Source organism: Daphnia pulicaria, chromosome 10 (genome assembly GCF_021234035.1).
Source record: "Daphnia pulicaria isolate SC F1-1A chromosome 10, SC_F0-13Bv2, whole genome shotgun sequence".
Taxonomy (NCBI): domain Eukaryota; kingdom Metazoa; phylum Arthropoda; class Branchiopoda; order Diplostraca; family Daphniidae; genus Daphnia; species Daphnia pulicaria.
Window position 1 is genome coordinate 1,588,771 of NC_060922.1, and position 19,855 is coordinate 1,608,625.

Sequence of the window (19,855 nt, forward strand, 5' to 3'; positions counted from 1 at the left end):
TTTTTCAAAGAAAGGTGATCAGTAGTTTATTAAATATCAAAGAGTAAATCGTGATTGTTATTAGTATAGATCAGTATCAGCAAAATTGCAATTCAATCAACGTGTAATCGGAAGTTTGAAAGTGCATACTGTCTCGGAAATTTTAAGAAACTTGCACACAAGGATTTAAGAACTAATTAACTACAGTTTTATTCGAACGCATCGAAAAGTCATGAATAGCTCAGGTTCAGAACGTAATGTTAGGGCGGGATTCAAAGAGAAACGTCGAAACGATACAGACAAGAACACACCGAATGCACGACAGATTGGCCATCATTTAAATGTTTGTCCAGCCATAGGGCTAAGCAATGTGCAACTTAAAACACAAACAAAAACACTGATGATTTTCTCAAACGCCTCCTCGGCGATATGGGTGGTACTGAGATTGCGACGGCTGGTGGTGGTGACCACCTCCTCGTTGAGGACCCGGTCCTCCAGGGCCAGCAGCTCCGGCTCCTGCTCCAGGAACACCAAGACCATTACCGGCAGGTGCAACGCCAGGTGGTGGGACTCTTTCTGGATTTCCATAGCCTAAAAAAAATGAATAACCATAATTATCATACAGATGCTTTTTTGTAAAAACTAAATTAACAATCACCTTGTCCACCGCCATATCCTTGAGCGTTAGCTTCTTGGGCGTATCCTCCTCTGTATCCTTGGTTAACGTCCTTGGATAATAATTTAAAAAATAAATAAAAACGATCGAACTCCTGAAAAAATGTAACATTTGACTCGCACAATTAACTTACTGTTCCATAGCCATTAGTTCCGTATCCAGCACCGTACTGAGCAGGTTCAGCTTTTACTCCAGGAACTCCAGGTCCAGTAGGGGCAGCTGCGCCCGGAGGACCACCATTAGTTGGGTTAGGACCTCTACCATACATATCGCCGTTGGGACCTGGGCCACCTGGGCCACCTCCTTGTGGGCCCGGTCCTCCCCAATTCCAGTTGTTGTATCCACCCTGTTGAGGTCCACCTTGAGGGCCTATATAGTTTAACACGTTCTTATTTTCATTCATCTACGCGGTATCAAAGACAATGTGATTCATGGAAAAACTTCTATTTAGAAAATCTCAGCCAATTTATCTTCGAAATATATCCTGGAGAAGAAACAATCACTTTATCAGCATACACTTTATTACCATAGCCATAATTAGCTCCTGGTCCTCCTCCATATCCTCCCCACTGCCCTTGTGGGCCCCATCCTTGATATCCACCTTGGGGTCCATATCCATATCCACCTTGATTGGCAGGTCCACCCCATCCTTGATAACCACCACCCATGGGAGGGCCCATCGGTCCGCCCATTGGGCCACCCATAGGACCCATACCCTAAATGGCAAAAACGCAAAAAAGAAAAACGCAAATCGATTATTTAAAATCTGTCTGTAACTTAAGTTTGAGTAAGAAGGCTTAGTGACTTACCCCATGCATTCCCATTCCCGGACCTTCCCATCCACCATTGTGTCCTCCACGTCTCATTCCACCAGATGATCCTCGAGTATCACGGGGCTCTGCTTTCTTGATTTCAACCTATAGTCCAAAAGAAATCTTTATTCCTTGTTTGATGACTAATGTTAAATCTAACATTAGAACCAATTATTATGCATTCATATTTTTTTTAAACAATAAAGAGAGCTCACCACCGACCTTAACTTGTTACATTATTGATAAGATTATCTATTGTTCTCTAAGAGTTAATTACAATTACTATTTAGAAGACCAATAGATTGGTACAAAGACCAGCTTAACTCGACGGTTAGATACATTTTCTAAATAAACTTTAAAAATATATAAGATCAAGTGTCGGCGAGGTTTAAACAATGGTGAGCCCTGATTATTCATACTTCCGATTGCGTTTTTCACAAAGAGTAAGGGAGAGGGACATTGGTTGTTGTTTTGATGATAGAATACCTGCTTTCCATTGATTGAAACATAGTGTTCACCAGTGCAGCGATCCACCGACTCCTCCGATTCAAAGGTCAAAAAGCCAAAGCCTGTCCCAAGGTTTTCCAAATTGCTTATTACACTTTTTTTATACCACTTTTCTTTACATCTTTCTTTGATCTCACTAATAATCATTAGAAGAAATCTTGGGACAGGCCTGACTAAATTATTTTTCAACCATAACTTTTGACTGTAGATCTGATGAGATTGATACCGGATTCTAATACTTGAAGAGAAATAAATCTAATACATCGTTAAAAACTAGAGTTGTGATTATGAAAGAAATATTGACTCAACCCAATGGGTATGCCAATATTTAGTCAGATGTAAAACTTGTAAATCCACCCTCCCAAGTTCCTTAATGGCATCTTATCTACTGTAATTCGCGGAAACTCTTTCACATGAGCAGTAGAAGTAAACGTGGATAGGAACTTAGCCATTTGCTTACCTATAGGAATAAAATAACCACACTATTAAAGTTAGCAAAGTTATCAAAAAAGGAATCCATCGAATCTTCGGAATATAACCACTTACACTTGCGTCATACGTTATGTAAGGACGTTCATAGTTTATTTACGCTGTTTTAATTAACTTTAATACCCACTAATTGAGGAAAGTGACTCACCTCGAGATTTTTTCTTTTCTTGGTCGTACATGATAACGACTTCAGAGACCTTTCCGTACTGCGAGAAGAAGTTACGAAGATCTGTTTCTGTCAAGTTTGATGGAAGCCCACCTAAAAATACTTTGTAACCATTTCCTGTACCCATACTCCGGCGAGGAGCGCGTACCATTTCGGCACGTGGATTACAAGGTTTGGGGTCAATCTGCATAAACATAAAAATATGAGATGATAAAAAACAAAACTAAAAATGTAGAAAGAAATCAAATATATATCTCAAGTTGAGATATAAACTTCAATTCCTTCCACTTCTATGTAGCAATACCGCGAAAGGAGATAAAATTATGTTAAACATTCTATCACCGCTCAGGTAGTGCAAATAAGAGTATAAAGAAAATATAAAAACTTACTGTACGATTATCGAGTATATGGGGTGTGTTTTGTAGCACTAAACCAACATTGTTAGGATCAGCAAATGTAATGAACCCAAACCCTCTTGATCTACCAGTTTCTGGGTTCTTCATTACCACACAGTCAACAACTTCACCATACTGACTGAAATATCGAAGCAAATTATCGCGCGTCGTTTCCCAGCTTAAACCTCCGATGAACATTTTACTAAAAAAACAAGATTTGTACCAAAAAATAGTAAATGAACGCAAATCATGAAAAGCTTAGTGTACGGCGTCACGGATTTACAATCTCCCATGAACTTCACATGTCATATATGTTATATATGGAAAATAGTTCTTACCCTTGTTCATTCGAATTATCACCACCTTCTTTTCCAGGGAATTTTTGTTGAGAGGCCATTGTTCAGTTTAAATTGAATATAACAGTAAACGAATCTTTCAAATTTTCGAGGAGTGTTCGCACTGCGCTTGGGTTGGCTTCTTCAATTAATGCTTGGGGGAAATGGCCGGCAGTTTTCAGTCAGTTTGCACCGTTGCCTGAACACTTTTTCTGGTTGAAACCTAAATTATGAAATTATTACTTTAAAAAAACTAGGCTGTTTCTTTCACACATTCCAATAAAAAAATTTCTGAATCTTAAAAACATGATAGGATTTTGAAAAGAAAAGAAATCTCGCACTGAGAATTTTGAATGGAATGAAGCGCTTTATTGAATAGTGTAGTCTAGCATGAGTCCAGCAACTGTTTAGCCCTAAGCGAGCATAGCATATGCATCTTGCACATTTTTGTTAAAAGTATATAAAAAAGGTTACACGCTTCATCATGGCCCTCTGTTGTTCTCGTAATATTACATTTTCATTATCAATATAAATTTAAAACCAATCCATTCTTCTGAGAAATTTGATATTTAACGTCTTATATCTCTTGCTTATATAGTGTCGAACGAAGTTCCCGAACATCCTGTGGTCTCACCGGTGTCAGGATCTGTGTTTGAACGTCGGCTGATTGAAAAGTACATTGCTGATAACGGGGTAGATCCCATCAATGGGAAAGAAATAACTGTAGATCAACTTATTGAAATCAAAAGTAAGAAATTTTTTATCAAAGTTCCACAATGAATTTACATGTAATTGAAATTTTGTTTCTAGCCCCCCCAATTGTTAAGCCTAAAGTACCATCTGCAACAAGCATTCCCGCTGTGCTTAAATCTTTACAAGATGAATGGGATGCTGTCATGTTAAATTCCTTTACTTTGAGGCAACAATTACAAACTGCTCGACAAGAATTGAGGTATTGACCAACTAATATTACACATGGAATTATTATGCACACATTCTCTTTCTATATGTAGTCATGCTCTCTACCAACATGATGCTGCTTGTCGTGTTATTGCACGCCTCCACAAGGAAGTATCTACAGCACGGGAAGCACTTGCAACTCTTAAGCCCCAGACTGGCTATGCTGCTGTATCTACACCATCTGTTGCTGCCTCAGTAAGAAAGCATTATGATATTTATGTGTATGTTATTTATGATAAATTTACTGATTTGATTTAAGGCTGAAGCTGGTGGTGTGGCAGCACAACCGATCGAGGCAGCTGGATTAACTCCGGAAATCATATCACAATTACAAGATAAAGCCACTGTTCTTACTCAAGAACGAAAACGTAGAGGCAAGACCATGCCCGAAGGCTTAGCTACAGCAGAAGCTTTGAAGGGATATAAAACTTTGGCATCTCATCCGGTAATGAAATATAATTTTGAAATGTTATCCCATTTTCATGGATTGATTACATATAGGCTTTGCACAGTGCAAGTATGCCCGGAATTTTGACCATGGACGTTCATGCCGCTGATACTTCTCATATTTTGACTGGAGGTAACGATCGATGCGCTACAGTTTTTAACAAGGACACTGAGCAGGTTGTTGCTGTTCTCAAGGGACATACAAAAAAAGTTACCAAGGTGCTTTATCATCCAGAAGAGGTAATTTCATGTTTTCTTTTAATTTTCTCTTGATTTACTTTGTTATATGATACTAATATACCCCTTGAATCTGTTATAGGAAGTCGCGATAACAGCATCTCCTGATGCGACGATTCGTGTTTGGAATATAACCGGTTCCTCACAATCTGCCATCATCCGTGCTCATGATGGTCCTGTCACAGGCTTGTCGCTCCACGCAACCGGAGAATATGTTTTGTCGACGTCACTGGATCAACACTGGGCATTTTCAGATATTCGCGTTGGGCGGTTGTTGACAAAGGTTGCCGACACAGACGGAAATCCGCTCACGACAGCCCAGTTCCATCCAGATGGTCTCATTTTCGGTACTGGAACACAAGATTCACAGATCAAAATTTGGGATTTAAAAGAACAATCTAACGTGGCCAACTTTCCAGGTTTGGCACTTTTAAAATAATCTTGTGATAAACATTAGCTTTACTATTACCATTTTTACAATTACAGGTCATTCCGGTCCTATTGCGGCTTTGTCATTTTCAGAAAATGGTTACTATTTGGCTACAGCGGCAGAAGACTCTTGCGTCAAATTGTGGGATTTACGTAAATTGAAGAATTTTAAAACAATTCAGCTCGACGAGGGATACGAAGTTAAGGACTTGTGCTTCGATCAAAGCGGCACCTACCTTGCTGTGGCTGGTACCGACGTGCGCGTTTATCTCTGCAAGCAATGGGAAACTCTGAAGACTTTTAACGACCATACAGCATTGGCTATGGGAGTCCGTTTCGGCAACCATGCGCAGTCGATAGCGTCTGTGAGTATGGATCGTACGCTGAAAATTTATGGCATCGAGTGATTCACTGTATTCTATGTTGAGAGGGGATTTTTAAATGAACATTTTCCGTCTTATCCTTTTTTTTGCTGTAAGGTGTGCAAACCGCATCGAACTCTCGCCCTCACAAAAATACACGCGTTTCATTTTTCCCATCAAAAACATTTTTCATCGATAGTTAGTTTCCCGCGTTACTATCGATACATTAAATAAAAACAAAAAGCTTCGAAATTTCGCCACTAGTGGCGTTGCAGTTCGCTTGGCATTTTCGCTTTCTTGATGCATATCCCAATGGCGGCTTAGGCAATCGATGCATCGGCCGCTCCTTCGTACAGGGGTTTATGTATTTGGCCTAAAATGCCGGTCGACTCTTGTAAAAAAGGAATAGTGAGATCATACTACGTTAATTTCAAATTTCATAGTTCAAATTCTTCATATTGGATTGCTATCCTGAATCAAGATTTTTCCAGATAAAGTACGAGGTAAGTCGCTCAAAAACAGTTCCTTCAACCGTCGCTTCTATCAAGTTGCATTGTTGCATCTTTTGTAATTGGAAGCGTGGTTTTGTTGAATGAATAAAATTTTCTGTCCTTCAAAAAATTGGTCTTCTTTAATTTGACGCATTTTTTATTCCCAAAAGAGTTGACACATCTACTTTAATTAGCTTACACATTAATCAGAAATGTTTTATGATGATTCATTCATTTGACAACTGCTGTTATTTTTTTCCTGCTAAATATACCATGCCATATTTAAATCAATGCAGAATGCCTGCTGTTGATTTGCCTACCAGTTTTGAAGATCAGAAAATGGAGTCTCTTAGGAAACGAGTCAAGGATCACCACATTGCTGTTGGGCTTCAGACCAAGGAAAAATTCCAAGAAGTCTTGTCAGAATTGTTTTTTCTTCAAAATGGTGGCAACATGATGGATTTCTTGGGTTGGAAGAGAAAACCTCCAGCCTCATATTTTGAATATGTAAAGACTCAGCCTCTCGAGGTTCCATCTCCAATTGTTGAAGATGCTCCTTTGTTTATTACACCCATCACATCTGGTAAGTATAAAATTTTCTAATGAGTATTGAAATATAATAAACAGTGATGTTTGTTTAGAATCACCGGGAATTAAACTTCCGGTTTCTACAATTACAACTGTGACAAGCACACCAGCCAAGCCTCTGCAGCCAACTGCTACTCTATCTAAAAGTACTGTGGGTGCAAGTCTTCCTGTATTTCTTCGTGCACCAAGTACACCTCAAGTGGGAAGACCACCTACCACAGTGATGACTCCAGAACAAATTGTAGAAAAAGCAAAACAGGTTTGTGAACATTATTATGTTGTTTGTGGATACAATTATTTATTCAATTCACGGATGGAAATTTTTCCAGGAGGCCCATGTTGTGCAAAGAATAGCAGAACTTCAACGAGAGGGACTATGGTCAGAAAAACGGCTACCGAAAGTAGCAGAGCCACCCCGAGCGAAATCACATTGGGATTACCTTTTAGAAGAAATGGTTTGGCTCGCGGCAGACTTTGCTCAGGAACGTAAATGGAAGAAAAATTCGGCAAGAAAGGTAAAGAAAAAAGAGAAGCATATTGTAAAGTTTCATTTCCATTAAAATTTACCACTTTACAGTGCGGTAGAATGGTTCTAAAACATTTCCAAGATAAGGCTGCTGCTGCCGCAAAAGCTGAAAAAGAAGAAGAACAGAGACTTAGAAAGGTGGCTTCGTTTGTCGCAAAAGAAATCCGTACATTCTGGTCAAATGTCGAGAAGGTAACATATTTTTCTATAATGTATTTCGAATATTTCTTAATAATCATTATTTCATGTAGTTGGTCGAGTACAAGCAACAAATTCGATTAGAAGAAAAGCGAAAGCGAGTCTTGGATCAGCATCTTAATTTTATTGTTAATGAAACCGAAAAGTACTCGTCTTTGTTGACCGAAGGTCTAAAGCCAACAACTGAGGTAAACTAGGCTAAGGAACCTAGATGTAAATACGTCAACCTTCACTTTCCTTATGATGATTTTGATGACGAGTCAGATTTTGAGAGTATTCTTTATTATGTTGACGAATCGAGGCATTTGTCTGAGGGGTTCTGTAGTAGTTAAATTTCGATCTATTGTTTAGAAAATTATTTCATCCTTATTCGTTTGTATTTTAGATTGCCAACAATATGGTTGAAAAGCTGCGTGAATCTGACGATGAATTTGATCCTGATGACGCTACGTCGACAGATGATGAAGAAACCATAGCACAAGAAGAAACACTTGATTCTTGTGATGCTGCCAAAAATAAAGACAGGGAGAAGGAAGAGATCGATGCGCTTAAACGAGAATCCGAAATTCCCCTTGAAGATCTGCTTGATGACCTTCCACCAGAGTACTTCGAAAATTTGGGCAAACCTGATGCCGATGTCGACAAAGCTGACGAGGTAGATATCAGTGATTTATGTGAATCTTACTATTTAAAACATAGTTATAAAACGTTCAAATTTGGTCATTGGAATTTATTACAGCATTTACATTTATCTATTTTTGTTATCAGGAAAAACTCTCTGACGATGAGTTTGAAATAAACTCTGATGATAGTGAAGAAGATGACGAAGAAACGATTGATCAAGCTGAAAAAGAGGAAGTGGAGTCCAGAGCTGACGAGTTGTTAGAACTGGAGGCCGAAAAAGACATGCCAATTGAAAAGCTTCTTGCAAAGTACAGTGGAAGTCCTAATTTAGATTCTCTTGATAATGAAGAGATGGAGGAGGAAGACAAAACAGAAGACCTTGGTGACTCTGAAGGTACTTAATGCGAATGCTGATTCAAGGCTTTATAAAATTTATCATTTAAAAAATGCTAGGTTTGTCAAGTGCATCAGACTCCGAAATAGAGTTTGAAGATGATTCGAAGGACAACATGGAAGTTGATCATAACGTAAAAGAAAGCCTCGGGATTGAATCTCTCTTGGATGACTCAATTGGCGGCCAAGACGTTGCCACCTCTAAGTTATCTGATGCTGCCGCCCTTGCCGAGAGCTTTCAGCCTAAGGGAAATACATTAGAATCAACAAAGGTACTGCTATCTACTAATTTAATGCTTTAATTATATGATTCCTCTCGTATGACTGTTTTTTTTAAACCTCCATCCCGAAATTCCACTTCTATCGTTTTAGTATCACATAAACTTAAAAGAATTGTTTTTATTTGTTTCTACTTTTTAGGTGATAGCCAAAGTGCCATTCTTGCTCAAACACTCCTTGAGAGAATACCAACATATTGGCCTCGATTGGATGGCTGCCATGTATGAAAGAAAACTAAACGGCATATTAGCCGATGAAATGGGTTTAGGCAAAACTATTCAAACGATAGGTCTTTTAGCTTGGCTGGCATGTGAAAAAGGTATTTTATTTGTTTTTGTTGTTATAATGACTATTGCTTAAGTAAACACATCTTTCGTAGGAATTTGGGGACCACATCTCGTAGTTGTACCAACTTCAGTTATGCTCAATTGGGAAATGGAGTTCAAAAAATGGTGTCCTTCGTTCAAAATCTTAACTTACTATGGAAGTCAAAAAGATCGACGGCAAAAACGAATGGGTAGGTTTTCAATATCAGAAAGACAAACAAAGACTTCATGTGGCTTTTGTCCAAAATTAGGTTGGACGAAACCAAATGCTTTTCACGTCTGCATTACGTCGTACAAGTTAGTGATTCAGGACCACCAAGCTTTCCGTCGGAAACGATGGAGGTACTTCATACTTGATGAAGCGCAGAATATTAAGAACTTCAAGTCACAGCGATGGCAACTGCTTTTGAATTTTCAATCGCAACGGTAATACTACGGAAACATTCAGTTATTTTACAACGTATTAAGAACTTGTCTGATCTCCTCCTAGTCGGTTGTTGCTTACTGGTACTCCTCTACAGAATAACCTAATGGAACTTTGGTCCCTTATGCATTTTCTCATGCCCGACATATTTGGGTCCCACCGAGATTTTCGGGAATGGTTTTCGAACCCTGTCTCTGGTATGATTGAAGGCAACGCAGAGTACAATGAATCAATCATTCGTAGATTACACAAGGTATTGTTTTTAAAAAACTTAATTGTTAACATTGTTTTTATAATTTTATGTTTTCTGTTTTCTGTTAGGTTCTAAGACCGTTCATTCTCCGCCGACTTAAAAGTGAGGTTGAGAAGCAAATGCCGCAAAAGTATGAGCACGTTGTTATGTGTCGATTGTCAAAAAGGCAGCGATACTTGTACGACGATTTCATGTCCAAAGCCAAGTAAGCAGCAGTTCGTTGTTTATCAACAAAATTTTTGTTTGTATTTAAAATTCTGATCGTCTTTAACAGAACAAAAGAAACGCTATCGACGGGTAATTTGCTAAGTGTCATCAATGTCCTAATGCAGTTACGCAAAGTATGCAATCATCCGAATCTTTTCGAACCTCGTCCTATTGTATCTCCTTTTCAAATGGAATCGATTGTTTACTATACGGCATCACCTGTTTACGGACTACTTGATTACAACCCTTTTGAGGTGGGTACCAAACACTTTCAGTTACTTGGATGAACAGGCATATTAATCTATAATCTTCTGTTACAGCACATAAATCTCCACACATTGAATCTTATGCTTCTTGATTTGGAGTTCACAATGACAGCCTATACTGCTCATAGGATCAGAAAGTTTCAAGTTCCCGCTAAGCTGATTGAAGAGATCGATAGAGCACCACCCCTCCCTCCTCTTTGTCCTCGAGGAAAGTTGCGGTTGCACGTTACAACCAATAGGCAACCGCAGCAAGGTCCCGGGGCTGGAAGAGGTATCACAGTGACAAGGCCGTCGCCTGCAGTTGGGGTTGTTTCTAGGCCAGGAACCAACTCGATACTTGGGAATGCTGGAGGACTCGCATCACCACAGCAACCTCGTCTCGGGGCTCCTGCACCTTTGCTGTCGTCAAACGCTGCGGTAGCTGCCACAAGTGGGGCTCTCACGCGCCCAGCTTTACAACTTCATCTGGCACAGCAAAGTGGAACTATGAATGCAGTTTCCGTTCCTGCTGCTTCAGCATCTCCATCAGAAGTTCCCCTTAAAGAAAGCGTCAATGAGAAACTGGCTGTGTCTGGAGATGGAAGATTGAATTTGTCATCTTCTGTCGCCCAGCAGTTGCTGAATGTAGCAGCCAACCAAAACGACAGCTCCACGAATGCTGGTAAGTCTCTGGAAATAATTTTTTTAAATTTGCGCTCTTAAGTAGTCGTGTATTGATCCACTTCATCGTTCACGATGGATTTGAGCGCTATAGGAATAATTGCGAGTATAACTCTCGGTTTCATTTTGAAATTTGAAATCGAGTTTAAACTTAGCACACATCCCGTTTCTGTTTTCTAATGATTTTTTTTTCTGACTGTTAGGACTCCGTACCAATCTTCGGAACCTAATTGCTGTTTCCAGTTCGTCAAGTGTAGTGAACGTTAATTCAAATGCTCCTTCTCCACCACCTTTCTCCTCTCAACCACGCACTTCTCACAATGGTCCTGAACATCCTACTGGAACTAAGAGAAGCAGCAAATGGAATTATGATCGCTCTCTTTTTAAAAACGTAGGAGCATACATATTTTTTCCTTTTTTTGCATCGTCTTGCTCTTTCTCATCTTTAGAGTGTCCAATTTATATATTTATATGTTGGCATTCTGACAAGAGAAAGCATATTAATTAGTAATTGAAAAACTTATGCCAGCAATTTTTAGTTGGTCAACTTGTTTCATGCTACACAACTTAATTCTGCAGAAATTGTACTAAATTTAAAATATCGCTTAAACAGAACCCCGTTGATGAAAAGAAACGCCAAGAAAGACGAGAACGTTTGACATTCCTTGCCAAACTGAATAAAATCAAGTGCGAAGCAAGCCCGATCTGGGGATCTGACGTGATAATTGCCGTAACAACTACATCACCTTCACGATCCTCAGTAGCTTACGGAGAAGACGATAAGAAATCTTCCGAAGAGTTACCGTGGTCAAGGCGAGGAGAATCTTATCTTCAATGTTTGAGGGCGATTGAACCGCTCGTTGGCCGACGGAAGTACGAATCTCTATGGTCTGAAACGAATGCGATAAGACAACTGTTGCACACTCCAGAGCAGTATATCGATGAGTTGAAAGATATTATACAGAGGTAATTCAATAACTATTTTCTAAAAGAAAAAGATAACGTTGTTTTAACAGTAAATATTACAAATTTAGATTCGTGGTGTATACTCCAGCAGTGACGGCGCCTCCGATTGTGTTTCATGCATCCCATCCTCCTCCTTCAAAATTGTGGGGCTGTCAAAAAAGGGACTACGATCTAAAATCAAATGTGTCCCCACTCACTTCAATTTTGCATCCAATTCAGTCTGCAATGATGACACAGTTTCCAGATCCTCGCCTCATTCAATATGATTGTGGTTTGTTTTATTATTTAATATTTTAGTAACGGCACTACTATAGCATCCTTTCTCTTGTTTAGGAAAACTACAAACATTGGATAATCTTCTAAGGCAGTTAAAGGTGGGAAAGCATCGTGTTCTGATTTTCACACAAATGACACGAATGCTGGACGTTCTAGAGTCGTTCCTAAATCACCATGGGCACATATACCTAAGGTTGGATGGTACTACCCGTGTCGATCAACGACAGGTAAACACCTCTATAATTTGAAATTTCGATTTTCGATGCTAAGTTAATGTTTGCACGTACTAACTGGTAATTTTCAATGAAATAAGTACGTCATCAAATGTACCTTCCAGAATAATATCGAAATCTTTCTTTCTATTAACAATTGTATCAATGCTTCATTATTGATGTAAATTATAATTTATGCTTTTCAGGTATTGATGGAGAGATTCAACGCCGATCGTAGAATATTTTGTTTTATCTTATCCACTCGATCGGGTGGTGTTGGAGTAAACCTGACGGGAGCAGATACGGTCATATTTTATGATTCGGATTGGAATCCTACGATGGATGCTCAAGCTCAAGATCGTTGCCACCGGATTGGACAAACAAGAGACGTGCACATTTACAGGCGAGTACATAAATTCCATACAGCCGTATCCACTTTATATTGACGGTCTTTTGTTCCATTATTCTAGATTGATCAGTGAGCGCACAGTCGAGGAAAACATTTTGAAGAAGGCAAATCAAAAACGACTTCTCGGTGATATAGCTATTGAGGGTGGTAATTTCACAGCAGCAACGTTCAAAAAGGTTTTTAAATTGTTTAATTGTTTTACTTTTGAAGCTGATTTAATTTAAATTTTGATTTTAATAGCAAACTATTCATGACCTATTTGAAGTTGACGCTAATGAAGCAGATGCTTCGAAAAGAATGGCGGAAGTACTTGATCGCCCTAAAGGCGAACAAATAGATTCGTCAGCATCTGCCACAAGCTGTGGAAACCATTATCCTGACGGTGTTGGTCCCGTGGCTCCTAACAAAGCTGCCCTTGGCATCCTAGAATCGGCTTTAGCTGCAGCGGAAGACGAGACGGACGTTGCTGCCGCGCGGATCGTTCGAGCAGAGGCCGCTGCCGAAATGGCTGAATTCGACGAGTCGGCTCCATTAGCCTCTGAGGATGGCGAAAACAATATAGTTGATGCTGAAATTAACAAGGCTGAAGTTGAACTTCAGCAACTTGAAGAACAGGTAAACATATATTTCAGTTTGTTTTTGTTTAAGGGAAATGTTTTAACGCTGTGTTTCTTGTATTCAATAGTTGACCCCCGTAGAACGCTACGCCTTGAAGTATATGGAGAGCAGCGAGGAGTGTTGGAGTGCTGAACAACTGCGTGCTGCCGAAGCTCAGATTGAAGAACAAAAGAGAGCCTGGGAACTCAAACGATTGGCGACGTTATCTGGGAATGACGATGAACGAGGGAGACTGAACGACTCGATCGGCGGGGTGTCATTGGAGAACGACGGCGGATTACTCACTTACGCTCATCAGGACTCTGTCAATCAGGTTAAGAAAAAGCCTGGTAGACCCAGGTCTAAGTCTAATTTAAATCGGTCAGTTGGTACTCCATCGGAATCCACCCGTGTCAGTGGGCCCACTCGTGGCAAGAGAAGGAATCATGTAAAGGGAAGCGAGGAAGTCGTAGAAACACCAACAAAGGTTGAAGTTGTTGATTTACCGGCAGATTCAACGATTACCGAGACTGATGATAGCCAGCTTTGCGTAACGCCAGAGCAGACGAAACGTAAACGAACTCGAGTCTCATTGAGGAGCGAGTCGACTACGCCCGATGTTTCAGATGACGCCTCGTCCGTTTCTAACAACATTAAGGCTCTAAGTCCAAGAACTAGGTCGCGTGGGACAGTTAATATCAACTTGTGGACACTGGATGTGAAACCTTTGCTGCCTGGTGTTAAGGGTATCCCTAGCCCCAAAACATCTGCAAACAAAGTCAAAGACGGGTGCAGTCCCGTACCTTCTAATGATGTTTTCTCAAACGGTTGCGAACCAGAAAACAACGTACCTAGTAAAAAGGCTAAACGTGGGCTTTCAACTGAATTGGACATCGACCCCGACTTGGATGTAGTTAGTTAAAATCAGCTTCCGCCTCCTTGAATGGCAGTCGATAAAGGGTGCTTTGTGATATATCTATTTTTTTTTTTTTTTTACTTGCCATCTTCAAGACTTGAGTGAATTGCGACTTTTTTTTCTCTAACTTACCAACCCATCTCATTCACACCGAACACCGTTGATATCATTCATTTTAAATCTAAAACGAGCTCGTTTTGTTTCTGTCTTCTGTCTGGAAATAAAATGTAACCTTCCCATGTGTTTTTGAATCTTTATTTCTTGAGACTCACTCTACCAGCTGGTTTTGCATTGTGTGACCTCGTTTTGGTGTCTTGCACACTTATGCAAAGACAAAGAGACCTGTTTTTAACATTTGGGCCCCCTTTCTTTCATTTAAAAAAAAAAAACGTCCATTTCCTGATTCCTAAAAAGAAATTTCTTGCTTCAAGTGCGAGCTTTATTTCGTTGGAATGGCACTGGCACTTGGAAACCTTTTTTGTGTTCTCTCTCTTCCATTTCTCCTACGTAAAAGTATTCAAACGACTAAAAGAAAAGTAGACACCAAAACTGAGAGTTTTGCCATGCCAAACCTGAGACGTGAGCTCAAGAAATAAAGCCGGCACTTAAAAGCCATAATAAAACACGTAGGAAAAGCCGGGTATCAGATTTTTTATTAGTCGAAAGTTAAGTTTGAAGATGTATTAACTAACGCAACCCTAATTGGATTCACAGAAGTGGATTTCCATGGATGGCCTAGAAGAAATGCCAGTAAGTAACGCTTTCCTTAACCCAATCGTTAAAATTGTCAAGAACTTTTAGAAGCGTAGCTCAGTAGATTTGAGAATACTTGTGGGTGGGTTTAATTTAAAATTACATTCGGGATAATAAGCGCCCTACATCGACAAATAATCATTTGCTGTCGCGTTTTGTACAAAAGATTTGGTGCCCTCCAACGCCTCCCCAAGACGACAGCGATGTGTACATGGACTACACCCTGGGACACCTGTACGAAACTCGCATCATGGACGAGGCGTCTCTACCTCCTGTTTACGTACGAAAGGAACTAAAACGGCCGCGTAAAGAATCCGTTCAAGCCCCTCCTGATGATGGTGAATTACAATTTCATAACATCATAATCGTAGTATCCCTTTCAACTAAAATGGCGTGTTACTTATGAAACGCAGGTCGGCGACCAGCCAAGGTTCGTAAAGAGGAAACCGTGTACGCTCCGCGTTCACTGTTCGATCGACCGTCGCCTGCTTTGGCCAAACTGCGACGAGATCTTAAGTTACAAAAATTCCGAGGCATAGTCAGGCCTCCTATTCCACTTCCCAACTTGACTCTTAAAACGCCAGCATTACCAATTCGTCCGATCGAGGAGAATGAGAATACTCCGGAATGGCTCGTTCATGAGGATTGGATTCTGTTGCAGGCTGTCCAGAACTTGCTAGAATTACCATTGAATCTAGTGATTCTGACGCCGGCTCACACCCCTAATTGGGACCTAGTGGCTGATATGGTAAACTCGTATTCACGTTCATACCGCTCACCTAAGCAATGCCGGAACAGGTTTGTCGCTTTAAATCCTATCACTAGAAAAGTGTTTTTCAGGGGTTTTTTTTCCCATTCAGGTATATCCACGTGATTCTTCCCAGAGAAGAGGGCAAGGCAGCCATTGACACGAGCCCCAAGAAAATTAAGAAAACGAAATCTTTGGTACGTGCGAAAAAGGCCTTTTCGTTGTTGAGATTTAAATTATTATATGATTTTTTTTTGTATATATAGCAACCTCCCATTCCTACCAAAACTGGAAATAGGCAAATGCGAACCTCCCAGCTGGTTACCAGCGACAATAATAACACATTTACCACCGTTTGGCATCAGAAATTTGAAACGCTGAAGAGTATTTTCCACAAGAAAGCTCCTACTAATAGGTTTTTTTAATTTCAGCTACTTTACATTCTTGGTTTGATATTGTATAATTTACACTTGTTAATTAATTCCTTCCGAAAAAGATCAATGTTGACTGGTAGCGGTGCATCGGCAAACCGAAGCGCGACCAATGCAAAGCACGCGCAAGTTCTCCTAGAAGCTGGCATCGCTTACGACACACCTTTAAATCCTGTTCAAGTTGCCGCTGTCCGTGCTGAGAGAATCGCTCAGAAGCAGAAAGCAGCCGTTGCAATGGCTGAACAAGTTCAAGTGCAACAACAGCAGCAGAGATTGGCTAACTTGGCGTCTTCAGCATCTCCCGCTGTAAGCGGAATTCCTGGGGCGCCCAGCAGTCCCGCAACTACTGCCCGTGTGACGTCCACTGCCTCTCCGTCGACGTTGGCAGCCAATCCTATGGCTGGTGCTGCCACTGCTTCGACTCAGATGGGCTCCACTGTTGTCATGAACACAATTTCTTCTGCTTCATCGACCAACACACAACACACACTTCTGTTGCAAGGATCGGGTGGCGCCAACATTCAGGGATCAGCGGTAGTTTATTTTTTCTATTTTTATTACATTTTTAATGTGATAAAAACATCTATTTTGGTTGGTTTGTACCCTACAGGTTCAACAACAAGTTGTACTTCAAAGTGCTACCGGTATACGTACTCAACGTCCATTAGGTACTTTAACCGTACAAGAAGTTGTTGCTGGAGCCAGTCCAGTGCGTTCCCAACAGCAAGCAGGCACAATTGTTTCTGGAAGCCCGGCTGCTGGACAAACTGTGGTCACTGTTGGAAACTTGGCAGCTGTACAAGCGGCGGCTCACATGCTAGCATCCGCCGGTATAGCTGTCTCTGGGGCAGGAGTATTGAACACCGTCACTACTACTGCGGCAGGTGTCAACAAAGGAGCTTCAGTGACAGTCGTTCAGACCGGTGGGACTACTGTGGTCTCGCCGGCAACAGGAACAACCAAGACTCTCACACCGACGCAAATACAGTATTTACGGCAACAGGCATTGGTTAAACAGCAACAACAGCGACTTCAGGATCAGCAGTTAAAGAAGCTTCAGTTGGTTACGGTCGGTGGTACAGGGGCTGCAGGAGGTGCCTCTTCACAGCTCACTGCGACCGGAGTGACAACAACGGGACAGAAAGTCCCATTGGTCGGAACCGTTTCAACTAGTTTGGCTGGAACAGCTTCCGCTTTAAGCTCTCTGAACACCGTACAGATTGCCGGTGAGTCTCTAAAATTTTCCATTTGATTTGATCATTGTTTTCTTTTGTCGTTAATCCTATTTTTGTTTTTTGTTATTCAGGCCAACCACAAGCTGGAGCGAGAACACAACTGCTTAAAGGCAATGCGACTACTGCTGCTCTGCTAGGAAAGGGAGGAACCGTCGCTAGAGCCATCGTGACTGACTCCGAAATGGCTGCTTTGCTCAAACGGCAACAACAGATTCAGCAGCAACAACAGCAAAAAGCGGCAGCTGCAGCTGCCGCCAATGCCGGGTCGTCGGGTCTTCAATCTAATCTAGGACAACAACAAACGGTGCAGATTGGAACGGGTGCAAATTCAACCGGAATTACAACCGCTCAGTTCCTTGCACAAGCAGGTCTCCAGGTAAATATTCAATTCGAATAGAAGAAATTAAAACAAGATGTAGACGTGTATTTTTTTTTTTTTTTTTTAATTAAAAGGTTCAAACAGCTCCAGCAGCTGGCGGTCAGCCTCAAGTCGCAACATTGGTTAAAACAGTATCAACACCGGGCAGCATAGGCGGTGCGCCTAGTGTCACTATTCCCGTGTCTGCCATTAGTGTTGGGCTACCTCAGGTATTAAAAGTTTAAATGATTTCGTTTCAGCCATTTATTTCACGCTTCTGTGTACTCTAGATGCAGGTAAAGGGTTTGACAGCAGCCGGTGTGAAAGCAGGCACTGCAACTCAACAACAGTTAAGACAATTCACCATACAACATCAACTCCTCCACCAACGTAAAACTCAGCAACAGCAACCAACAAAGACGTCCCAACTTGCACAGGTATAGATAAAATTATATTAACAACATCGAGCGAATCGTACTTTTAGTCTAATTTATTCTACGATCCACAGACCGTCACGTTAGGAACTGTAAAAGGCGTACCTGGTCAGCAATTGGCGACAGCAGTGGGAACAGTCCAATTGGTGCAGCCTGTTGGTGCCAATACCGCTGCGGGAGGAGCCACAGCCGGAGGTGCGACTGCAGTTTCCAAGCCAGGAGCCATGAGCACTACAGTTACTATGCAGCAATTGCAACAAGTCATCCGACAAGTAACAGCGGGTAACGCTCAAGTGTTGGTGTCTTCACCGAGCTCGGGTGCAGGCGTTGGCGGAACTGGCATGTTTACGAAGAACCAACAAGGTCAAACTGTTCAAGCCAGAGTCATTCCCGTCACACAGCAAGGCTTGAAACAGACCATTCAGGTAACTGTAATGTCACAGTCGCGACGTGGAACCTTAACATTCTAAACTTAAATTTGTTATTTCTCAGGTTGTGACAACTGGTCAGCCTGGGTCGGCTGGTGGCACAACGCGGGTTGCAACTTTGAGTGCCTCCGCTACAGGTGGCACCATGGCTCCTAGTCTAGCGTCAGCTCTGGCCGCTGGAACATGGAAAGTAGCCGGGGGAACTGACGCTCAACAAAAAGCACTGCTCTCTCAGGTGTCTGCCGCATTACAGAGTGGCCAGCCTGTGTCGTTAGCAGTTCGTGCCGGACCTAACGCTAGTGGGCAAACCAGAATACTAACTACTGGGACGACATTTAGCACTATGACCGTTACTTCTGTTGTCGCTGCCCCTATAACAGCTACAACGCCGGCTACCACTATTACTACTCCTAGTACGACAACAGCTACCATAGTTCCACAGCCAACAGTTGTGGCTGCTGCGGCGACTGCAGTGGGAGCAACAGCAACTACTTTGGTGTCTGATTTGGAAACTCTGCCGGCTGCCGATCCCAACAGTTCTTGAACAAAAAATGTTTGTTTCACTCGTCATTGAACCATTTTATTCACTTTCATTTTTTTATCACCTTTTTTAAAACAAACATACAGTTTGTGATTTGCTTTCACTATGAAATTGGCCCTGTAGACTAAATCATGATTGTTTACTGTATTTCGTGCCCATTACATGCGTTTTGTCGTCAATAAATGATATTGCATCCAAATTCATTTGCGCGTACCTGCTTACGAGTCGCAAAAAAGAATTACTTAAACTTTTCCTTTTTCTAAAGCTAGATACTTTTTCGATCATGGTCGTCTTTCAAATTAGTCGTGTGTCCACCAGGTGGCGAAAACGCACGAGTGTCGATTCGTGAAGACGAGATGTAAATTTGGAGGGGAGAATAGAATATTACGTGAGTATCGAAGTTATTTGCTTTCGTTTGTTAGTTCTTTCTTTCAACTGTCAACGAGCTAGAGCGGACAGGGAGGAGTATAGAGGAGAAAGCAGTCCTATCCCGCGCTGTTAGACATAGGAGTCCGGGGAGTG

General features: G+C 41.2%; 3 protein-coding genes across 3 annotated transcripts; 2 read left to right on the forward strand and 1 right to left on the reverse strand.

Annotated features, from left to right (window-relative positions):
* Positions 1 to 164: 164 nt before the first annotated feature.
* On the reverse strand, positions 165 to 3,535 carry LOC124314117 (heterogeneous nuclear ribonucleoprotein 27C-like). The gene is made up of 9 exons (XM_046779167.1): positions 3,363 to 3,535; positions 3,019 to 3,226; positions 2,612 to 2,813; positions 1,954 to 2,036; positions 1,465 to 1,572; positions 1,182 to 1,371; positions 789 to 1,024; positions 638 to 707; positions 165 to 570 (listed from the first exon to the last, which is right to left on the reverse strand). The coding sequence occupies exons 1-9, from the start codon at positions 3,419 to 3,421 to the stop codon at positions 389 to 391; spliced, it is 1,338 nt and encodes a 445-aa protein (XP_046635123.1). The 5' UTR covers positions 3,422 to 3,535; the 3' UTR covers positions 165 to 388.
* A 195-nt stretch (positions 3,536 to 3,730) lies between these two features.
* On the forward strand, positions 3,731 to 5,977 carry LOC124314094 (pre-mRNA-processing factor 19-like). Its single transcript, XM_046779123.1, has 8 exons — positions 3,731 to 3,862; positions 3,958 to 4,107; positions 4,170 to 4,311; positions 4,373 to 4,514; positions 4,579 to 4,764; positions 4,821 to 5,006; positions 5,086 to 5,422; positions 5,490 to 5,977. Exons 1-8 carry the CDS (start codon positions 3,844 to 3,846, stop codon positions 5,837 to 5,839), a joined length of 1,512 nt encoding a protein of 503 aa, XP_046635079.1. The 5' UTR covers positions 3,731 to 3,843; the 3' UTR covers positions 5,840 to 5,977.
* Positions 5,978 to 6,085: 108 nt separating this feature from the next.
* Positions 6,086 to 19,532, forward strand: LOC124313936 (helicase domino-like). Its single transcript, XM_046778793.1, has 36 exons — positions 6,086 to 6,297; positions 6,582 to 6,868; positions 6,927 to 7,132; positions 7,203 to 7,388; positions 7,451 to 7,591; positions 7,651 to 7,785; positions 7,983 to 8,252; positions 8,366 to 8,615; positions 8,675 to 8,886; positions 9,035 to 9,212; positions 9,273 to 9,410; positions 9,471 to 9,645; positions 9,710 to 9,896; positions 9,965 to 10,101; positions 10,171 to 10,357; positions 10,424 to 11,030; positions 11,233 to 11,420; positions 11,643 to 11,995; positions 12,064 to 12,266; positions 12,329 to 12,498; positions 12,690 to 12,886; positions 12,954 to 13,068; positions 13,133 to 13,507; positions 13,578 to 13,823; positions 15,120 to 15,155; positions 15,325 to 15,496; positions 15,572 to 15,956; positions 16,019 to 16,103; positions 16,173 to 16,321; positions 16,403 to 16,871; positions 16,948 to 17,563; positions 17,644 to 17,948; positions 18,026 to 18,160; positions 18,221 to 18,367; positions 18,439 to 18,789; positions 18,857 to 19,532. Exons 2-36 carry the CDS (start codon positions 6,583 to 6,585, stop codon positions 19,334 to 19,336), a joined length of 8,472 nt encoding a protein of 2,823 aa, XP_046634749.1. The 5' UTR covers positions 6,086 to 6,297; position 6,582; the 3' UTR covers positions 19,337 to 19,532.
* Positions 19,533 to 19,855: the final 323 nt, after the last annotated feature.

What these genes read in the sequence shown, in the direction of transcription:
- LOC124314117 (XM_046779167.1), bottom strand. Translation starts at nt 3,421, where the DNA reads ATGGCCTCTCAACAAAAATTCCCTGGAAAAGAAGGTGGTGATAATTCG. An exon ending in TTTCAATCAATGGAAAGCAG is followed by an intron (nt 1,573 to 1,953) that starts GTATTCTATCAT and finishes TTTGGACTATAG; the next exon opens with GTTGAAATCAAGAAAGCAGA. An exon ending in AGGATATGGCGGTGGACAAG is followed by an intron (nt 571 to 637) that starts GTGATTGTTAAT and finishes CATTTTTTTTAG; the next exon opens with GCTATGGAAATCCAGAAAGA.
- LOC124313936 (XM_046778793.1), top strand. Translation starts at nt 6,583, where the DNA reads ATGCCTGCTGTTGATTTGCCTACCAGTTTTGAAGATCAGAAAATGGAG. An exon ending in ATCGCTCTCTTTTTAAAAAC is followed by an intron (nt 11,421 to 11,642) that starts GTAGGAGCATAC and finishes TCGCTTAAACAG; the next exon opens with AACCCCGTTGATGAAAAGAA. An exon ending in AAGAAAGCTCCTACTAATAG is followed by an intron (nt 16,322 to 16,402) that starts GTTTTTTTAATT and finishes CTTCCGAAAAAG; the next exon opens with ATCAATGTTGACTGGTAGCG.
- LOC124314094 (XM_046779123.1), top strand. An exon ending in AAACTTTGGCATCTCATCCG is followed by an intron (nt 4,765 to 4,820) that starts GTAATGAAATAT and finishes GATTACATATAG; the next exon opens with GCTTTGCACAGTGCAAGTAT. An exon ending in TAACGTGGCCAACTTTCCAG is followed by an intron (nt 5,423 to 5,489) that starts GTTTGGCACTTT and finishes TTACAATTACAG; the next exon opens with GTCATTCCGGTCCTATTGCG.